General features: G+C 33.1%; 1 protein-coding gene across 1 annotated transcript in view; it reads right to left on the reverse strand.

Annotated features, from left to right (window-relative positions):
- The window catches only part of LOC132551306 (high affinity cGMP-specific 3',5'-cyclic phosphodiesterase 9A-like), a 54535-nt gene extending 31043 nt beyond the window's left edge, over window positions 1-23492 (reverse strand). Inside the window, exons 1-3 of the mRNA XM_060215432.1 lie at window positions 23371-23492; window positions 4486-4635; window positions 3834-3885 (exon numbers count right to left, since the gene is read on the reverse strand). Coding sequence (XP_060071415.1) covers window positions 3834-3885; window positions 4486-4635; window positions 23371-23458 — 290 coding nt within the window. The 5' untranslated portion in view covers window positions 23459-23492. The remainder of the gene's footprint in view (window positions 1-3833; window positions 3886-4485; window positions 4636-23370) is intronic.
- Between the last annotated feature and the right edge of the window lie 441 nt (window positions 23493-23933).

Raw genomic sequence — 23933 nt, forward strand, 5'->3', positions numbered from 1 at the left:
ACCAAATGGATTCCCCTTACGCCAAAATATGCTTCAGACCAAATTGGGACAGAATCCTGGCATTTATACAGAAGAATGAATTTAAATAATGCCTTAATTTCTCCTACTAGATCCTGCCCCTCTGGTCCCAGAGTGTTCAGACCCACCATTTGTACAAAATTGATTTCCCTGCACCCAAGGATGTCCCAGTTTGGGACAAAATCTAATCATTCCCATAAAAGGAAGAGAAATCTATAGACCTTTCTAAATAAGATGCTTCTGACCAAACCTGATTAAAATCCATTCAGATGTTTACAACTACAATGTAGTAGCAATTTTTTATTACAAAAAGTAACTGACACCAGATGACAAACATCTGACAGATGCCTAAAGAAACCGGACACAATGTGAGCTAGGACATAAGCTCACCAGTCCTAATTCAGATCAGATGGGCTAAACAAAAATTGAAATAAAAATCACACCAGATGTATTTGCATAATTTAACATGTCTTTTACATCCAATTCATCTTTTTTATCATTAAATGTTCAAAGTCGTCTGATTCTCATTTGACTTACAATTCATTTTAATGACACTACCACAAAAAATCTGTTTCCGTGCATGTACTATTTAATGGCACATATAAATCTTATGAATAAGTGTCACTAAAGCACATACTGCAGGACATTAAATCCAAAAATGTGGTTATTGAGCGTCGTAAGATGGATGGCAGGTTTTTCCAACGATAAAAAAAATCAAAAGTTTGTAAATTAAAGTATACAATGTTTGGATGGTTTATCTCTTCCTTTGTGAGATTTTAGCTTGAGATATATCAGAATATTTTTCCAGTGTTTCCTACCATTAATACATTTTATAGTCATACATGACAGATGTATGATTCTCTGCTTAACCTGCAGACCTATAACCCCTTAATATCATGGTTAAATGACTAGATTCTCGTATTCGACCTATTAAAGCACACACATTTGTTGTTGCCTAGAGAATAAAGCACATTGGTATCTAAAAATTTCTGTATCCCCATTAACATATTCAATTTCTATCTTCCCAATACTATATTCAATTTCTCTCTTCCCAACATCATATTTAATTTCTGTCTCCAATACTATATTCAATTTCTGTTTCCCAATATTATATTCATTTCTGTCTTCCCAACATTATATTCAATTTCTGTCTTCCCAATATTATATTTAATTGCTGTCTCCAATATTATATTCAATTTCTGTCTCCCAAATATTATATTCAATTTCTGTCTTCCCAATATTATATTTAATTGCTGTCTCCAATATTATACTCAATTTCTGTCTTCCCAACATTATATTCAATTTCTGTCTTCCCAACATTATATTCAATTTCTGTCTTCCCTACATTATATTCAATTTCTGTCTCCAATATTATATTCAATTTCTGTCTCCAATATTATATTCAATTTCTGTCTCCCAAATATTATATTCAATTTCTGTCTTCCCAACATTATATTCAATTTCTGTCTTCCCAATATTATATTTAATTTCTGTCTTCCCAATATTATATTCAATTTCTGTCTCCCAAATATTATATTCAATTTCTGTCTCCCAAATATTATATTCAATTTCTGCCTTACCAGCACTATATTCAATTTCTGTCTCCCAAATATGATATTCATTTTCTGTCTTCCCAATATTATATTCATTTTCTGTCTTCCCAATATCAAATACATGACTATAAACTTACTTTTGAACAAATAACCTTTGAACTCTAATGATTAAGGTTTAATTGGTTCTATATACCTTGCTTGGATGCCATCCACTAAGCAGGGTGTTCTGTATATCCTTTGTTTGGTGAACAACTAGTGTACAAGACGATTGGAGAATGAAGAAAAATTAATAGTCGGAGCCAGTCTAAGTTCAGAAGAAGATGAATTTTCCTTACTAGGAAACATTTACAGGATGATTAAAAAAATTGTCCCTAAGGTACTAAAAATAGGGGCACATTTATAGATTTTTCTAAAAACTGTGTAATGTTTTGATTGTCTTGTTTTCTGAATAGATCAGTAGAGTGTGGTTATTACATAGAGTCAACTTAACCCTATTTTATCAAAAAAATGCCCCTAAACCTCTGGAAATTTGGAAGGTATGATGTGGAAAGAAGAAGCCAATTAGTGGTAAATACATCCAAGTATAATTAGTCTGTGCATTTACGTGGTTTTTTTTGTTATACTTAGATTTTACTTTTCATGCCTTTGAAGCAGAGATGAAAGTCATTGTGATACATGACCTAAGTTTGATATACTGTAAATCACTTAAATTTTGTGAATACTTTATTTTGCGAACTCATCTCTGACAACACAATCGCAAATACATGATTTCGTGTCTGCTGATCTAAATTTGACTTTGAATTTGTGAATGATAAACAAAAAAAAACATGGTCTCTAGAAAATTCCTCTATATCCCGTGGTAAATGTCCTTCATATTGGCTGCCATTTTGTCAAAGAGAGCCATGCAACTATACAAAGTGATTTAGTCATGTGATACATGTTGTGTCCATACTGAATTGTATTTACCCAAGTACAGGTTAGTATGTAGATAAAAGAAAAGCATGTGAACACTCCACATCTTCTTTGTTTGGAGAGAGAAGTGAGCTGTTTTTAAGGCAAGATGACAGGACTTCAATAGTCACGACATACTTCATAGTATCTAACATTACGTGTTTATATTTATTGTACATGTAGTCATCACAACAGTAACTTTTTGACGGTTTTCCTACTGTTTATTTTGTAATTTAAAGAAATGGATATTTCACACATCATAAAATCTGTTATTGTAAATATTTTAGCAACTTTCAAACCTTTAAAACACAAAAATAGCATCATGGATTTTCAATTATATCTATTGTGGCCCACATGCTCAACCTCTGACCTGTAACTGTACATTTGAACAACACCATTCTTTGATGTTCTATAGTCTGCAATTTTAATATGCAGGTGTTATTTGAAACTACAGAGTTCTAAGAATATTTGAATGCAATACATGTCTAGCAGATTATTTTTGTGATAATATGATAAGGTATTATCAATTGTGTACACAGAAGTAAAAGTTCTGAATGACAAGGATGTCATTAAGAGATTCGTACAAATAATCACGAGATTTGATTTCGCAATTGGTTCTCCTTGGATATAAACGCAAAACTACATACCATGTAAAATATAGGTGGTATACAGTACTGTTTTATACACCTCATGTGGGAAATGCACTTAGTTTTACAGCCAAGACGAAGCTTCATTAAAATAATATAACTACATTTCATTTAATCTTAAATATTAAGTAATGAATGTCGGTATAATTAAAACCCATGCAGTTTGATGACATAATTTAGAGAGATTCATCATATCTACTCATCAATAAGCCCATGTCAGGAAATAAGCCCATTCATATTTACCACACCTACAGTAAATATTCCAACTAACTTTCACTTGAAAGTCGCATGTGAAAGTGACCCTGACTTTTAATTTTGATGAATCAAAACATTAACATAAAAAAATATTTAGACACTTCTGAAAAAATATAAGGAGAGTAAGAACAGGTGTACCAGAAGGGTAAGCACTTTCGAATGAAACAAATGCATTATTTGTCTGAAATAAGTCAAATCCTCTCTTTTCATCGTAGAGATACATGATCTGATAAAATCTTCATTTGATAAATCAAAGAGAAGGTATATAGAAGGAGTTTGATTTGAGAACATTTTGAGTCTAAAGAATCATTTCTAGGGTACTGCATGTTCTACAGGTTTCAGCTAAATACAGATGTACAAACTAGCTATAACATTTGGCAGTACTACTTGTTTACTGTCCTAAACTCACCTCGACTCAATCATACTTATATCCACACCTATTTGCGATCCCGGCTGAGATTCTGAAAAATAAACTGGTAGTAATGGCACCTGGTAATTTATTGTTTCTATAACAAAAAATATCATTTATTTTCAAATACAGAGAACTGTATTTAGATCTGGATGCAGTCAGGAATAAAAAAAAAAAATCCCAACATTTCATTTAAGTACCAAGTATATACACAGTTTATACAATTACTTCATTTCAATTTGTATTATGGGTATATGCTCGCAAATGTAATTACCCTTGGTATTTCAGAACATCTTAAGAGAGGTTTTAAATAAAAAAACTTTCCTTTTGGCTTATATGCCCCAGCAGGTTTACATCAATTTCTCCTGGTTTCTATCATAATATATATTTTTAAATTTTTCAATCACTTTATCAGGCTGTTTGAGCTAGCTAACTTAATTGTGCAGTGTTGCACAAATTTCAATCCTTCTTACAAATAGTTTCATTATAAAATCAATAATCTTCAAATTTTAAATTTTAAAAAGAATTCAGACAAAATAATGCATTTTACAAATTTCTAGTGTTTGAACTGCATGAATGCACATGTGTATTAATACTTCAAAGGTATGGAAGACCAAACTAAACTATCTACAATTTACATCTGTTTACTGACCATTGCACTGCGTGGCCACTACCTCCAGTGTGTAGCGTGTGTCAGGAGTATTTTCCATTAGTTTAGGCGATATATTGAGAAGGTTTCCTTTCTTATTATACAGCTTCAGAATATCTTCAGGGCCTGCTTCAGCTGCTGCTCTGAACGTCTCTGTAACAATAAAGTGTACAGTAGGATAATAACAAATTACTGACATCTGATACACAAAATCACACTTAATTGGCGTGTTTTCTAAAATACAGACTCTCATTTAATAAACCAAACAATTAAAAAATACCACATAATGACAAATTACTGACAACAGAAACACAAAATCACACTTTCATGACGTGTTTTCTTAAATACAGACTCTGGATAAACCCAACAATAAAAATACACCATGTTATGACAAATTACTCACAACAGATACACAAAATCACACTTCACTGGTACGTTTTATTAAATACAGATGGTCATGGACCCATTACAATGCACTGCCAATGAATTAAATTGAGTATAGCAAATGAGAAGAAGAATCACGATTATTAGAGGACCTTTCCAGAACGGTTATCATTAAAGGACCATTCAAAATGGTTATCATTAATCTGAATCCAAAGCTTTTTGCAAATATTTCTAAAATACCATGGTGTGTTGCTGAACACTTCATTTCTTTAAACTTTACACCAGACAGGTGTGTCCGACTTTCAGATACCAGAACAACAGACGCCACACTATAACTTCAGATTTATAAGTTAACACAACCTGAGATATTTAATATGTTACTTCAGTTTGATATTTTAATATTATATCAAATATCATAGCTATAATTGATATGTCAGCTATATGATGTATGAACTATCAGATAACATGAAAACACTGAATAAAACATTACTTTTATCATCATATTACAAATTTCAAAAATGATAATGATTCTCTTTAAAACAAACTTTTTAAAAATCATTTAGATCTACATAATCAGATTCAGAATTTTGGATGTTTACAAACTGTTGAAGTCAACAATTTTAATGTATGATATTATGTACTATTTGATGAATATCATTCATTTTCTCATCTGTTACAGTAATAATTCTGATATAGCCGAGACTTTTTCGTCTATCTCGGCATGAAACTTTGTGCAAATTCACCCAGACATTCATTCAATCTCAATTTTTTGTATGCTCCCTATTTCCATTTTCCTCACACGATTATGGACAACCTATGGGTCGCATCGCTTCAATATTTAGTGCTCTAGCATCGGCATATTAATTCCGATATTTCGAATATAGCACACAAAATGCAAAACGAAAATTATCTTAAATATAAACACAAATGTAAACAGAAAACGATTGACAATCGAATTCAAAATGCAAAGGATCCTAAAGCACAAGATACAAACAGGACTGTTTTTTTGGGAATGTTAAACAGTTAACGGTCTGTAGCCACCAGCTACACGGAGCCTCCACCTCAAAATTACCCTGACTGTTGATGGGGTGAACCACACTAACCAATGTCTATAACAGGAGAATGTTGATAACCTACCTGTTGTTCAAGGAAATCATGCAGAGATGAGAATTATGTGATGTAAAAGTAACAGTGACCTAATTTTTGAGTCTATTATTACAACAAACACTGACACAAGAGCTTGAGGTGATGTTTAATGGAATTTGTGAAATGCTAGGTTTCATGAAATCTTTAAAGAGATACATGTAATGAAATTTTATCCATAATTATATCAGTAGTGAGGTTGCAATTCCCAATGTTTTGCAAACTTTATCTTCTATCAGTACTTTACCAAGAGATGCTGATTTTTAAAAACATGGATGGAGTTTCATGACAATCAGACAAGAAATTAAAGACTCTATAGATCAGAATGAAGATGTCCTTGAAAACAGTCTGCTGCTGCAGGATGTGCTAGTATCACCACTCTTAGATCTCAGACAGATCATTTTTCAGGCCCAGTGTAGTTTCCTTCCCTGAGCTAGCACCTGGAACCTTTACAAGGCTAGTTTATAGTCAATTACTTTGGTAAATAATATCAGCTGGTTTAAGGTAAACTAATATCGGAAATCGGAGTACACAAGATATATTTACAGCAAGACAATTAGGAGAATTACATTCCCCTACTGACACAGTATCTGACCAAATTGAACATATAGCCAAAGACTGAATTTCCAGTGACTAGTAATGTACATAGAGAATTGAACCCTGGCAATCTTTATCTTTGTAATAAGTCTAAGGTAAAATTGTTTGTCCTGTTTTAAAAAATACTTTTAAAAAAAAAATATAAAAAAAAAACACTTTTCAAAAATACTTTTCAAATGTGACACATCATCTCACCAGGTGAACCAATATCCCAAGTATGAAGTTCCAGTGATTAATACCCTAGGAGAAAGGGCCACATCCAAACTTTTTCTATGATGTAGGTCAAAGGTCAAAATGTAGGTCAAAGTCACTTACATTTGATTCATGAAACCATTTCACTATGGTGAACCCATATCTCAAGCATAAGTTCTCATCATTAGTTGTGTAGAATGAATGGACAGAATGACAGGTGTAGGCAACCCTTTAGTCTCTATATAGGTGTTATTTTTTTCAGAAAATTAAAAAAAACACTTGGCACATTTGTTTGAAGTTATAGACTAAAATGAAATTGTTTTATAAAAAATGAAAAGTTTTTATCTTCATTATATCGGCTTTGAATTATATATTTATCAAAATTAAACAAAAGATAAAAGAGAATCACAGTGTCTGTGATTCTTCAAATTTCCTTCTAACTATAACATTTATATTTCTATAAATTAGACGAAACATAATAGATTCTCGTGGGAGGAAAGGGTAGGGAGCGAACTTTTAACAGCTTGGAACTGTCAGATCATAATGTAAACAGGGAACTTCCGAACTCTCAAGATTTCAATAGCAGGATCCAATTTACAGAATGGATAATGAACCAGTCACCAACAGAGAGATTTCATTTACACAACTGGCATCCCAAATGGACAACCTGCTGTTCCTCACATATATAGCTAAGACCAAGCTTGATTGCACTGTTATTGAATACTATTGAAATACCACCTGGATCTTCTCAAAATGGCAAATTGTGTACAGTACAGAACCTACCAGTGTATCTGTTATATACTGAGAAAAATAGACTGTTTCATGATAACCAGCCAAGATACAATAGGTTTGTATATAGAATAGGTTTATCATCCCATTAAATGGATCCGAGATACAGAACTTTAGCAAATAATAACCACTGTTTACCGGAATTCTGGACATTCTAAATTATATCTACGTTGATATATATAAATGTCTAAGGGATATCACTTCTTTTTAGGAAATTTTCAAAAAATTTCAAGAATTCAAACAATTAGAAACATAAATATTGCAATATTTCAATATTACTTCCTCCAGTACCAATTAAAATGATGATGCTGAATAATTGGTACTTTTTTGAATAAGCAAAGATTGAAATTTTATTCTTGAAAATTCCAGGGTTTGTGCTTGGTGAATTGTATATACACCTTGACAGTGACTACCTGTATGTAAAACAAGAAAGAAAGAAAGGGAAAGGATAAAGAAAGAAAGAAAGAAAGAAAGAAAAGAAAGAAAGGAAAGGAAAGGAAAAAGAAAGAAAGAAAGAAAGAAAGAAAGGGAAAGGAAAAAGAAAGAAAGAAAGAAAGGGAAAGAAAGAAAGAAAGAAGAAAGTGAAAGGAAAAAGAAAGAAAGAAAGAAAGAAAGAAATAAAGAAAGAAAGAAAGAAAGGGAAAGGAAAAAGAAAGAAAGAAAGAAAGAAAGGGAAAGAAAGGGAAAGGAAAAAGAAAGAAAGAAAGAAAGGGAAAGGAAAAAGAAAGAAAGAAAGAAAGGGAAAGAAAGTGAAAGAAAAAGAAAGAAAGAAAGAAAGAAAAAGGAAAGAAAGAAAGAAAGAAAGAAAGAAAGAAAGAAAGGGAAAGGAAAAAGAAAGAAAGAAAGAAAGAAAGAAAGAAAGGGAAAGGAAAAAGAAAGAAAGAAAGGGAAAGGAAAAAGAAAGAAAGAAAGAAAAGAAAGAAAGAAAGAAAGAAAGAGAGAGAGAGAAAGAAAGAAAGAAAGAAAGAAAGAAAGAAAGAAAGAAAGAAAGAAAGAAAGGGAAAGGAAACAGAAAGAAAGAAAAGAAAGAAAGAAAGAAAAGGAAAGAAAGAAAGGAAGAAAGAAAGAAAGAATGAAAGGGAAAGGAAAAAGAAAGAAAGAAAGGGAAAGAAAGAAAGAATAACATATGACACTACATGAATAATGTGTTTTAATTTATATCACATTATGTTACATGTCAATTAAACCAACAAATATCAAATGGAGACAATAGAAGACACGCCTTCATTATTTTGTATATATACATGACCTTGTATATATTTCTAACACTTGATATATACTCTACTTATTTGATATATCTCATAAAGATGTCAATTGTGTCATCCAAATAAAACTTAGTCATTCATCTGTACCTGTGAAGAGGTCAAAACTGGAGATCTCTAATTTAAAAGCAGAAGATTTTCACATAAAAACTTAAGTTTATTTTTTTATTTGTAAGCAAGGTTACTTTAATTCAAACATGTTTGTGCTGTAAGATCTTATAACAATGCACTATCACTCAGCTTAAGAATGAAACAAGTTATAATATTTAAGTGAAAATGATAGATTTTCTTTTTCACATTATAAAACAAAATAATTAACAATGTATACATAGATTGCTAAATATTTCCTGAAATAAACTGAAGGATATATTTTCAAAAAAAAAAAAAAAAAAAGAATTGTTATATGGAAGGTATCTATCTATCTACATGTAAATCCTTTTGTATAGTTACATCATAACAAATATTCCCTATACAGCTTTACTGTACACGACATCCATATTGTTTGCCTCGGGAGAAATACATGAATATATATTCATTAAGGTTCCTGTTGCAGTGACACTTTTCGTGAATTCATACATGATTAATGAGATTTATTTCAGTGTGTTTCCAGTTGAAACTTTCAAAATACAATAAAATATTTACAAAACCTCAGGTAGTTATATAACCAAAGCTAAGGTCTTATCAATTATTTAAAAGTCTATCGTAATTTGTTGTCCATGATAATCGTTATCACCATGGTTAAAGTAATACTTTACAAAAATATTAGCCAAGTGAGAATGAAAGTATTATCTATAAAAACGAGAAAAAAATATTACTGTTTATATACCAAGTACAGTACAAATGTATGTTATAACAGAATTAACATTACTTTTGAAACTTTTCACATGAATTTGGTGAAAATGCAGAATCAAAACTTAAAGGAACGAGAAATCACATTTACTACCTCATTTTTTTTTAAAGAATACCAACCATAATCTCTAATGTTTTTTCCTATTGCCCGAATTATAAACAATTTTGAAAATTTTATGACAATTTAAAACCCAGAAAAGGCTAAAAATCGGGAGTCTTAACCCCAACTTAAATGGAAAAGTTGACTGGAATTTTTTCTGACGTATATATCCACGACATGACCGCTGAGACTTGGGTGACATTTTGGGACGAAGGCTACAGGATTTCCCCATTAATATCATTAACTTGAGTCACCAATGTCGATCAGAGTCAATTATCATACTCATGCAGGATGTTGGTGATCAATATATTCATAATAGGGGGCATAAAGTAGATCATTAGAGTTCAAGTTGAGTGATACTCGGAAAGTATAATTAAAGATTAAACTGTAGTCAAGTGCCATATAGAGGTCAAGGTCAGAATACCTGTAAAAGAATGTAAAAGAATGTAAACGCTCTTTATAAATATTCCTTTTAGGATACAAATTTTATTTACTTAGTAACAATGGTGCAATGAGTTAAGTTATATTATTCGCTCTTGCTATTCTTGGTCTGTAAGGCAGATGGAAGTGTGTGAGAGGTGTTATTAAGGGAGAGAGTAAGTGTACCCAGGGAAAGCCCATAGGGCCAGTCACACCTGTGGACAGGTGATACAAATTTTTTTAATTCTCTCAATCAGATCACAAAATTGAAGTATTGTCTAGATATATATATTAATAAAACACCCCTGAAAATTCCACTACAGGTACGTGTGGAACATACTTGTGAAGTAACTCCTATCCATTTAACTAGCACACAAATGGCTGTCGGTGAGGACAAAATCTATTCACAGATGCATACAACAAATGCCTTCAGAAGACTATTGTAACGCTTTCTTCAATATTAGATCTGAATTGATCTTTCTCATATTGTCATATTAAGGAATCCTTATTAAGGCTTACTGTACTGTCCGTCACATCTTTTTTCTTCTTCAAGAACCTGCAATTGTTACTTTAGAAGTTATAAGAATACTTCAAGTAAGTTTCATATACATATATAACAGCTTTTATTCACCAATAAGCCCATGTAGCTAATAAATAGCTTCTTACTCAAATTAAGGGTGGGTTTATTAAAAAATTGCACTGGTTCATTACAAATTGTGCATCCATTCACATGGGTGGGCTTATTACCAGGCATGGGCTGATTGCTGGTTATCTATGGCAAGATTATATCAGCGGCTAATTACCAAAAACTGTATTTTATATACATCCAAACACATATCTCTAGAGATCTGTAGTTGTTTGATTGATTGACAGGTTTTCTGTCGCCATGAATCCTCTGGTGACCACGTATAGTCTCACTGACTAATGTCAGTGGTCTGGTGACGTGAGGGGGCGACCTGCATCCCCCTCAGTGGGGTGGAACTGTCTGTAGCGGTGATTGTTTGATTACACTAGTTTTGGTATATGGTTCCTGGGCCTAATAATACCTTATGCTAACTCTAGCAGTAGAAACATGGTCGGAAGCTGAATGGAAGAGATCAGGGTCTATCAAGATTCGGTTTGTGTCAGGGTAATTTTGAAGTCCATCTAATGCCTTTAAAAATTGTAAATTCTGACACTATCTCTTGAATGTTTGGTTGGTTTGTATGCTTGTGTATTGTGTTGTGTTGTATGTATGGTCGTATATTGAGAATAATTGTGTGAGATTCTAGATTTGGAGACTGCAGGTATTGGTGTTGTGTTTGCTTTTTGACCCTATAACCACTGTTGAGTAAACAGTTCTGTATAAAAAACATCAAGGTACAAGACCCAAATCCGACTGCAAACCAGTCCATGATCATTGTACCCGAGGTTCCCTTACATTTACTCTATACTGGATGTAGGGTCTTAAATTTGAAGTTTGTTTGAAAGGACATGTTTAATTGTGTGTATTCTTTTATTCATGTGTACAGTTTCAGCAGCAAGCATTCTTCTCGAACACCCCCGAATAACGCAACTTCCTTTCGCAGTATATGTTGATTATTTTACATATGTGAAAGGCAGGGTGGGGCACAGAGGAGGACACCACCAATGAATGAGAGGATCAGTAGTAATCCTACCTGGTACATTTTCCAAGGGTATCCTCGGATCCTACCTATCACATGGAGTATTGCACAGGGTCCAGGTATCCGGGAAGAGGAAATTTACTGTGTCCTTAACGGAAACCTTGGTATGGGCCAGAGTCTCCAAATCCTTCAGCATTTCTTTTGAATTTATTGTTTAGTATTGTGTCTGATGGTTTATCATATTTTAGAAATCTATAGTTTTCAAATAACAATTATTATGTTGTGGACAATGCCCTGCCTACTTAGTGAGGATGAAATGTGATTGGTGGAAATAAAAGGGATTTTAATTACAATTGAATTCCTGATACAGTTCTGCCCTAGCTGTTAAATGTTTAGGACAGAACAAGAAAATGTGATCAAATGTTTCCACATTATTACAAAACTAACAATTCGGTGACATGTGTTTCATCCTAATATCAATGTTCGACTTCAATGTTGTTTTGCCTCATCTTATTCCTGTCATCTGATTTACTGTGACCATATAGTTTTGTCTTTCTAATTTGTTTTTCTAAAATTTGCCTCAAGTTGTTTAAATCACTCTGGTCTCTCCAAATTCCATTTCTTTTTTCAGTTATTTTTTTATTGATCAAAGCATTGGTTTGTGTTTTGTTAAGTTTGACATAGTTGTCGATTAAGTTAAGATTTAGTGCATTCTTTGCTTAGTTTGTCAGCTTTTTTGTTGCCCGGAACATCAGCCTCGGATGGGATATAAACTAGTTCTACCATGATACTCTATTCATCTAATAACTGTAGAGAACACAGAATCAAATTAATCACAACTGATTTTGAACTATTTCCTGTGTCTATAGATTGAAGTGCTGGAAGACTGTCTGTGAGGATGACTGCACGGTTTGGTTTGGTTTGATCTATCAATCTTAATGCTAAGCCTATAGCTATGAGTTCACTAGAATAAACAGAGCAATTGTCTGACATTCTAATTGATATGTTTATGTTGTTGTCAGGGGAGAGAACTCCTAGACCTACTCGATCTGTTGTTGGAAATTAAGAACCATAAGTATAGTATTTAACAAAGCCATTGCATTTGTCTTAGATGGTTTCCATGGATATAACTTTTGACTTATGTTGAGTTCAATTTTTGGTTGGAGGAATTAGGCATTTCGTAGTTAATTTTGAGCCAAGGCGGCAAGGGGTTTTGAAACTTTGTGTCTATTTGAATATTGTCTAGACCAAACTCCTTTAGTAAATTCACTACCTGATGATCATAAGCAGGTTTCAGATGTTGTTTTAATTTGTCACTATAAACTGTTTTCTTGGCTTCTTTCATCAATTTATTTGGTTGAAAATTTGGTCCCAATGTTTCACGTCCTAGCCCAATATCTGAGAATCAGTTTTCGAGACAATTCCCCCGATTCTGACAATAGACAAACTGACGGTATATTTTTGATAGCTCCCACTGCAATTCTAAGTGGTTTTTATTGAATTACATATAGTGTATTGAGAACATTATCTGAGGCCAAATTGTACACTTGACATCCATAATCTATTTTGGAACTTATTAGTACTCTATATATACAGAGTTATGTGTTTTTGTTGGATCCAAGATTGTTATCTGAAACAAAAGTAAGTCTATTGAGTGCTCTATTGCATCTTTTGGATTATATAATGAATGTGTGGTTTCCAATAAAGCTTAGGGTCAAAAATCATTTTTAGCTATTTTACTTGCTTAACATACTCAATGGGCTTATCGCCTAAATATAGATATGTTTTTTAAGTCTTCTAGAGAAGGACATTGCAACAGTTTTTTTTTCTGAAAAAATCTGATAAGCCCATCCATTGGTCCATTCCTGAATTATATTTTAAGTTTTTTGTATCGTGTAACTGCTATTTGTAATAACCTTATTTCTGCTCCAAATACATAGTATCATCAGCAAATTGTGACATATTAGCTAGTTTGTTTGTTTGTGAATACTCTGTAGATTTTGGTAAAGTTTACTTATGAAGATATTAAACAGGTTGGGTGAGATGACACTACCCTGAAGGACTCCATTATTTAGCACTTTTTCTTCTGACATGGAGATATATTCACCCTGACTTGAATTTACCGATCTTTTAGGAATCGAGTAATAAATCTTAGGATATTACCAGAGATACTGATTTCCTTAAGTGACAAAAGAAGTCCTTCATGCCAGATTTAGACTAGATCATAAGCCTTTTTGTGGTCTAGAAATACAGCTAATTAGCAGGATGGTTTTTGATTAGCATGTTTTTTAACTTCTGACGTAATTCTAACTAAGGAGTTGAGTGTCGTCTTGTTGTTCCTAAAGCTATTTTCATTTCCATTGATTATGCTGTGCTTTATTTAGTATTGTTTCAGTCTGTTGTTTATCATTGTTTCTAGTGTTTTACATAGGAGAGAGGTCAAGGCAATAGGTCTGTAGGATGCTGGGATTTCTCTATCTTTACCCGGTTTGTGGATAGGTATATCAATACTGCTATTACAAAACTGTGTGGGTAGGGACCTGATCCATAGTTCAATTTATTTAATTCTTTTTTATGCCCAAAACATGATGTTTTGAATTCCTTTTAATCTTTTACACAGGTAGATATTTCTACCACACCGTTACTATGAACGGCTGATGTTCCAAGCTTTATGGTGTAATTACATGCACATTTGTACAGGTATGTGATTAACTTGTCCCTTTAAACACAACTTCTACCCTTACACATTCATGGAGCTAAAGTTGCTTGTTATAATGACAATACATACAACTTGTCATACATATTTGTATCTGTAAAGCCCACCATTCAAAACTTTATACAGGTACTCTCATTTGAGGCCTCTGTGACTTTGTAAACTACAGCAATCAAATACCAGTATACGTATATAAATCTTCTTGTATGAGCAAGTTTGCCTTAGAATATGCCATAATGAATAGTGTTAGAATTTCATATCTTGTGCAAATGAGTTATTCATAGAAGTTTTAAGTCAACCATGTAATGTCATGTAGAAACTTTGTATAAAATCAATCAAGTATTACTGGCAAAATATTATAAATATCCATTAATTGTTGCAGAACATTTACTTCAGGATGTTAAGGTCAACAGAACACAAGTTCTTCTAACACAACCAGAAGAAGATTAGCGTATGATGTTTCCATGACAACATGGTAACCTTTATCAGACGAATGACCATGCATGCCAGTCACACTGTATATTTGACCAATCACACTGGACATTTGTCGTGTAGAATTTACTGTCTTCTACTGGTCTTGTTATAAGGACTTTTATTCCATTAATGAATTGTTTCCTATACATAGAGCACATACTGAGTATCAGGTAAACACTTCCAGATTCTAATGAAAATACAAACTTTTCATGTAGCTAATGTTGAAGAAGAGAGACAGAAACCCATTGAACTAGGTATATGTCAATATATGTTCAACTCAAGTCGATAGGCTATTAATCCTACCATGTAAATTTGTACTGGAACGATCCAAACATACAACAAACCAAGGTTCGACATATTGTTCAAAATTGCACAGCGTTATACGACGACATCAGCCATGAGCCGAGCCGAGGTAAACACTGGAGTTGACCTTTCTAATAATATTGTGTACAGCATCCTCATTCTGGGACCGACAAAAAAAATCAATGCAATTAGATACAAGAGTAGAGCGATAGATGACAAGTCCGACCTTAATCAGTCAGTTCATCTTTTTATCTCTGCCAACCAGATTCATTGGATCACAGCTAATGAGCTTTTTTTGGCTAATACAATTGATAATACAATTTTCATGTTTTTCTAAACATTTAATAAATGTTCACTCAAGCGATGAATATACCTTTTCTGTTATCTACGGGATTCAGATTTTCATGAACAGTGTATATATATGCATTGACTGTTACAAGTTCAACGGATTTATAATCAAAATGGAAGTGACTTTTTTCCTATTATGACAGATTAATGAGCAAATCATTAGTGACAAGTAATATATGATGATATTACAGTCTGTTTAAGGAAATGCAGGTTTGGCAGTCACATAACATGCATTTAAAGCAGAAAACATCTTAGACCAGGTCAAATCAAACAATTTAAGAAATTAAGGTTTGATAAATATGACAGTATCAAAAGGCTCATAACTATCGAAGGTTAAGATTATGAATGGAAAGCGAATTAAAATTATGATACAAAAAGAACAAAGTAAAAGATTTGTTGTGACCGTACTGTCCTAGCTATCATACGCCCAATGACCAGTAGACAGCACATTACATGTTATGTTGATCTAGAGTTGATTCACATGCAGGGGGTGGGCTTATTACAGGACAATAAAATAACACTTTACATTTTGTAGTTATTCTACTGTCATAAACAGCAAAAAATTTGGTGGGTTGATTGTCACCAGGTACCACCATATACTGCTGGAGAAATACAACGGATTACTGCTGATAAAGGAAGGTCAGAGGTCTACAAAATAATTAAGGTACAAAGGAAAATTAACATACTCATTAATTATTAATCAAAATTTATTATCCGTAAAAAAAATGTTCAATGACTTGAAGATATTTGTGTACAAACCAATTTCATAAAAGACTTTGGTATTTTAACTTCTGACCTTCCAGGTAACCAAATCTATGTATAAGTAATTTCAGTAAAAAAAAAAAAACAGTGGAAATGTTTTAGTGAAAATCTGGCCAAATAGGCCTAACCTTGATAATATGTTTTTAGACAGATCTGGAGCAACCATTTGTCACCAGTCATATAAGCATATATAATTTAGGATCGATGAACACATTTAGAACTACAAAATCAGACACAGAATCTTTCCCATCCTGATGAGGAAGACATGCTGATTAATCATTGTGAATACCAGGTATGTATGTTAAAAAAAGGTTTAAATGAAACCAATTAAGCTACTCCCAGATAAAAAGTCAGCCCACAAACTATGGCTCTCAGTTTTTTGAAATTAGCAATGTTTCATAGCAGAAAATGCTTATCATTCTGGAACATGCGGTCTTGATTCTTTGTCTTTTTTCCGAGAGTCTCTGTGTGTGTACTATTTTCTTTGCTGATATTTCCCCTTGTTTCAATGATTTTAAGTTCAATTTCAGATTTCCCTTTTAACATGTCAGTATTGTTTTCTTGTTATGAAGCTACATGGATGTATGATCTTGCTTATATATCTCATATCTTTCCTTAAAATATCTATTTAAATATACCATGCCGTTTGATAATTACACTGTTCTAGTCTGGAATATTCTGACGTCCTATCAACTTTTATATATCGGCTTGGAGTCAATGATCGCCAAACAGATATATAAAAGACAAAAGAAACGTCGGAATAATTTGGACTAACACTGACCTTTAATATTTTTGAAATGTTATCCTTTTAATTATATACATGTATGTATATAGTTGAAATCCCAACCAAAATATTAACATTTTTAATGGTACTTTACAATTTCTTTACAAATTTACCGATTCCTGCTCTGTGTTGTATAGGTCATGCATAACAAACTATTTACATGTCCATGTAAACATGTTCGGTTGAAGTGATACAAATACGTACAAATTCAGGTCATGTCTGAGAGCTTACTGATCATAGGTAACCATGGGTCAGAAGAATACTGACCTTAATCCTTTCAAAATAACTTTGTACAGATGTATTATATTCATGTGCAATTTGCCTCAATATTTACACAGTAAACTATGGCCAACAAACAATTGTCCTACGTCAATGGACCCTTGTAGCTTATAACTACGCACTTATAACCAAGTGCATGTACTTCGACAAATATTATCCTCAATACTAGATATTTCTACAAGCACGTCCACAGTAAAAATGACTACTTTCTATGAAAAATAAGCGGATCTGAAACCACCATGGTATTGTGATACAGTGATCAGGTGGTGCAATAGTAACAAACTCACTTTCACCAATAAAGATGTCTGGGGTTTGATTCGGACATGAATAGGTAAATGGTCACCTCGCTATCTGATCATATAGGTTTTCATCAGGTATAACCCACATTCCTCTGAAAGGTATAATTTAACAGGGCTCTCACACCCCATTTTGGGACTGGGGCCCGGACCCCAAGAAATGGGAAAAATAATGGTGTTTTCCTTATAATTTGGAAAACTTGGGGTCTAAATTGGGAAAAAAAGATACTATTTTGCATTGGGAATGGGGCTGAATATCGGCCCGAAATCTGGCAGATCGCGAGCCCTGTTTAAGACCTCTCGCACGCTTCCATTTGGGCAAACAAGTGTGGTTATAATAGAAGTTGAAATAACAAGTTTTCCAACCATTGTCCCTGAAGTAAAATCTATATTTTTTTATTGAGCTCAATTGTTGGACTACATATTATGCCTATATAACAAAGTTTATGTTTGGTTTCATCGCTTAAAATTTAAAGAAATTTTTTAGTATCAATCTTGCTTACATTTTTGCAGTGAAATATAAGGTTTTATAGTGAAAATATGAAAATGTGAAAATGACAAGTTTAGATATTTGCTGTGAAGGTATTCATGTCTCCCAGAGTGCATTGGTATGTTGCTAAGGAATGACAACTGTGTTACTCTGCTGAGCTTGTGAAAAAAATGGCTACATACAGGAAAGGAGATTAATTACTGTACCTTATTGATCCTAGTGGACTGAATTATTTCTGTTATGCGTGTTGTATTTATCTATTTTATTTTGAATAATGTTAAGATTTGTGTTTCAGATGTGAAACTACTGTAAAAATAATGTACATTATCTGACAAAGAAATGATAACATAGCACGCTAATACAAAATGGCTAATTCAAACTTGTATAAATGAAAAGTGAGAAAGATGTAAAAAGCATAATATATTCTGTACCTTGATATCTAAGTTACGTTTTTTTGTCGAGTGAAAAATTTCAAAGTTTTGCATTTGTGTGGCACATTCGTGAATGACATGAAAGTCACCACCCCACTCACTGAAATATAACAGATATTCATCAAGAAACAAAGAATATCCTATGCATATGTTGCCAGTCGTGTCACACATCTCTTGTTTTCAGTCAGAACTGCCACGTGAAACAATACCATATTTGTTGTTGGTGATGCATAAGCTTTAATACTATAGACGCGTGTACATTGACTACCAATTATCCAGCTATTGAAAGGTTCCAATGGACTTTTATTGAACACATTTCATTCATTAATTCAACAGCCTTGTCACAAGCAAAATGTCTATTATAGGATAACTATTGATATAAAGTTATGCAGCAACATTTTCCTCATCCTCAATACTCCAGGGATTACCATCACTTTTGCTCTATGCAACCCTGAAACATGTCATAGCGAAATTGAAAGCACAAGCAAAGTAACTTGATTGGTTCCAGTAGACAAAAACTAACCAATCACAGGTGGATATATTCCTTTTGAAGATAACAAAAGAGGGACATCCAACTGCAAAATCCATTACAATATACCATTATGCACCTCTAGATTCCTTTGATGTACATCAAAGCATCAAACTAGTCTTGTCGCCTTGTCCACAATGTGTTGCACATGGAACCTTCAATTTTGCCATGGCATGTTCCAGGGGTGCAGAGATCAAAAGTGAATGTAACCCCTAGAGAATCAAGGATTCACCTTCTTCCCAATCAATAAGTAATATGTCAGAATTCCCATAGGTCTCCAACAATAAACCCAGGGTGCCGACATATATAACAAAATTTTCACATGGCTGAAAAACAATGAACATAGACATGTGCTCAATACCAGACATGGGCTCATAACTGGATAAGTACAGTAATTTATTGGGTAATCTTTTTCAAACTTAAGCCAACAAATCTTACGAATATCATCTATGAATATTTTTTTTTAATTATATATCTCCTGCATATTTGATATTGACACACCTATTGAAATAGCTATTAATAAATTATCAATTAATCAGTCCGAACTTACCTGACGCAAAAAAAAATTAAAAGATGTAGTGATGGTTCATTTGTATATCAATGCTAAAGATGTAATGTCTTTTGAGGTAAAAAAATTTTGGGAGGATATTATTTCATTTTTCTATGAACAACAGATAAAATTTCAAAAGTCCATAATGATTAGACAGTATACAAAAGGCCATACTACAATGGAAGAAAACATTTGCCTTGATGATGTAAATATGTTTACAAATACCTTTGCACTATATCTAATACCTGGCTAGGATATACAAACATTACTTCTAATCTCCTTCAATGGTCACATGTTTTGATAAAGAGCTTTCCATGCTTTTAAGCTTAGAAATAGTCTGTCCGGACACTGTGATCATCCAGAAGGAATTTGCTTTGCGTGTTTACTAAGTACACTATATCTACAAATCTATATTCTATCATCTCTTTAATGGGTAACTTTAAGAATGCGCTTGGGTCACAAGCTATAAACGACGAAAAAAGATAATGATAAACAGCCTTTTACCAGCATATACATATCAACTTTTTATTGTATGATTTAGACCCAGAAAAATGTCCAATGAAATGTCCACCTCTGCCGCATTGTAAGTGAGAGTACCCTATAAAAGTTTTAGTCTATATAAACGTAACTGAATCAGTAGTGCTTATTTACAAAGCAAATTATATTCAATCTATTACTGCAGAACTTTTTATTAAATTGTCATGTTCTGAAAAGAAATGGAGACACAAAAGTGTTATGTGCAATGACTTCCATTGGGAGTGGGACCCATTTCAGCCCTAAACCCCCTCCCCCAAAAAAACATATGATGCCTTGACACAATGGAAGATGCGCAGCTAAACATCAGATATGAAGTCACAGTTCCACTAGCAATCTATTTAACATTCATAGGGAAGTAAAATAAATTTTTTTAAAAATATGATTTTTATACACAATCATCTACATACATGTAGGAAGTCCCATTACACACATCATTGGCAAATTTACATTATCCAGAATGTTTCCGAGTTGATAATTATGCAAATAAAGCTAATCATGAGTGGTATCTACTAACTCTTTTCATACGGTTGTCGACTATAGTTGACAAAAATATGAGCTCTCGCCTCATTGGCGTCTACAGTCGCCAAACTATGTTGATGTTACATAAACATCAATAATAGAAGCAGAAAATTGTTGTATTACTTGGAATCCAAAACATTGATTTTAACATATGCATACATCATATTCTAAGTCAGAACACTGGAATATTGTACTAACCAGGCAGGAGATTTCGCCCAAATATGGTGGGCGCCACTTTCTACGACAGAGTTAAGCACATCATGTCGCTTCTTCCACAAGGAAACCTCTGATTCTGATTGGTATAGATTGAAATAGATTTTGAAAAAAAAAAAAAAATGTAGAGACTAGAAACCAGTGTCTATGGTCTTGACTCGGGTGAGTTGATCCTACAACCTGATATTTCCCAACAAAAAAACCCGAACAGCACACATCGTCATCTGCTAACGTAAATAAGTGTGTTCTAACATTATATCATGTTATGCTTTAAGTTGTCCTATGGTTAACAGCATTACAACAAGACAGATTAATAAAAGGGAATGGGTAAAATCAGTCATTATAGTGTTTTATCAACATGTGTTTCTAACTTTATCCTATTTGTATTACTATGCTTCCTGACCTACTTCTATGGAGGAGTATCCAACTTCAGTATGGCAAGGATCGTCAACAGAAACATGTTTACTAAGAGTGATTTTAAACTGCTTTTTTAACAATACGAATGTACCATATAGTCTTCAGTACCTCTGACATAAATCTATATAAAAATATTAATTTTTCTTTTTCAAAATTTAAGTGAAAATATTGTATATTAGAGCTTTCAAGGTTTTAATTATTCCAGTATTCTCGATAGACTGTTATCATAACCTGAGGAGGTTGGGATCAGAGGTGGATGGTATGATGCTTCCTTCACATGGAAGTCTGTGTTTCTTGGAAAAGCTGAGAAAAACAACACAGTCGGTGTTTCAGATGCCAGGTAAGAGTGACCCCACCTCAAAATGACCCTGGCTATTCAATGAGCAATAAATCTGTCGGCAAACAAACTAGCAAAGAAATTGCTCTATGAATTCAAAATACAAATATGAAAGATCTAACTATATGAAATGAACTTGACTTCAGCCATCAAAAACTTGAGGCATCTAGAGTAGGGAAAACATATTGATGTAAACCATTACATTTCATTGTAATAGAGGTCACAGTTTATTTCAATGGCCTCCATCTGGATTCAAATCTGGAGATCTCGTGTTTACTAGTGTTATGTTCACTAGCTGATCCAGCTAAAGAAAACGTCTCTCTTGCCAAGCAGAATTTTACAACCCTGGTTACATCATTTTTACAACAGATCTATAGAAAGCATTAACATTTAAAACGAAAAAGATTACAGGATAGAAACAGATAGACCTAGATCTTATCTGGAGTTTTTGATCAAAGGCCTTGCATATTGCAAATCATGAATTTATATTAACCTCTAATGAAAACAGAAAGGGAGGTAACTAATTAATGCATTATGACTTCATCAGAGACAAACTAATGGAAATATGCCCATGCATGTCAAATCAATGTTCTGTAGAAAAACAATTCAATTATAATTTTAAGGTTAAATATGAACTAGTCCTCAAAGCATATTGCAGAATAATTAAGGTTCACACAACAAGAAAGGGAGCTAACCCAAATTCTTAACCTTTAAGCTGACATAGGAGTCAACTAAATCTAAAAATTCACAGCTAATTAAAATAAATTTCCTATTTCCATCAGACATGTCATAATTTATAAAATGAACATTCATAAATGAAGATAATGACATTTTTGGGGGAAAATATGTGAGCAAATACCAATTATTATCCCTAAATTTACATAATTTGTTTTTAAATAATTTTCATTTCAAAATAAGGAGTAACCACAGTTATGTAACTACAATGTAATTAATTTTAAAACTGTTACATAAGACAACATAGTTGAATAAAATTTTGAAAATATAAAATATTTATCCTGTACTGTACAACAATGTTGATTTCATTAGAACATTGTAGATCTCAATACAACAGTGTTATTTTCCCCACAACAGAAGGTCACTTGAATGAAAAGTTTATGTTGACGTTTGAAGACAATATGTGTCATTTATTTAGTATTAACAAAGAAAAAACTTGAAATCATTTCTCATTTTCTCACAGAATTCAACATTCAGTCTACATTTCACTCTCTCTCTTTAATTTTTTGTACATGTGCAGTACATAATACGCATATTAACTTTGACAAGTTGTACATATGTGCAAGGTACCTCTCTCACACGTTATATGCACCGGCTGATAATACTACCACCCCTCGAGTTTCGGACATACACACACATGTAAAGATTGTTGCGGCTGCTGTTAATTTCAAGCAATTAATTTACAATTAGTCAAATCCCCAAAGATGACAAAGGTTTACGACATTATGTGCTACTGTTCATCAAATAAGCCACTCGTAAGGGAGATAAACTCGAGATCTCTTTCACGCTTATATTTGCCGATGTCTGATAGAATGACAGCTCTTAGCCTACCTTTCAAATCGTCCCGACTATCATCGCTTCGGAATTCAGCCTGTTCATAGTTCCCGTCGACGATAAAATAGACGACTTTCGTCGCCATTATGACTGTTTCACACTATTCTGCTCTCACTTGATTCGATCCTGTTCCATTTAAAGTTATTATGGTGTACAAACTTCTGCTAAAATCCGACACACTTTTACCGCTGTACACATGTACGAAGTGATGTATATATATAATATACTTTCTATGTTGGAAAACACTGCTGTCTGCTAGAGAGACCCGTAGGGGGGAAACAGTTTCCTCTTTTCACATACTGTCGTTCACGTTTTTCTTAGTTCCAAAGAAACACAAGAAATCGACAAGAAAAAAATAAATGTGACAGAAAATAGCAATGTATAAAGTAATTACACAGCGCTATTGAATAGTTACCGATCCCAAGTGTGGTATTAAATTGCTAGTAAACGTTCGGAATCGAAACACGACACAAGTAGGTCACGTGACATGTGTAGCGCGATGTCACACTAAGGTGAACTTTCGATCAATTAATCTGTGTGATAAATTGCGGCCAGGTGTT

This window comes from Ylistrum balloti, unplaced genomic scaffold (assembly GCF_031769215.1).
Source record: "Ylistrum balloti isolate Yb309-2 unplaced genomic scaffold, AGI_CSIRO_Ybal_v1 Utg370192, whole genome shotgun sequence".
NCBI classification, from domain to species: Eukaryota; Metazoa; Mollusca; class Bivalvia; order Pectinida; family Pectinidae; genus Ylistrum; species Ylistrum balloti.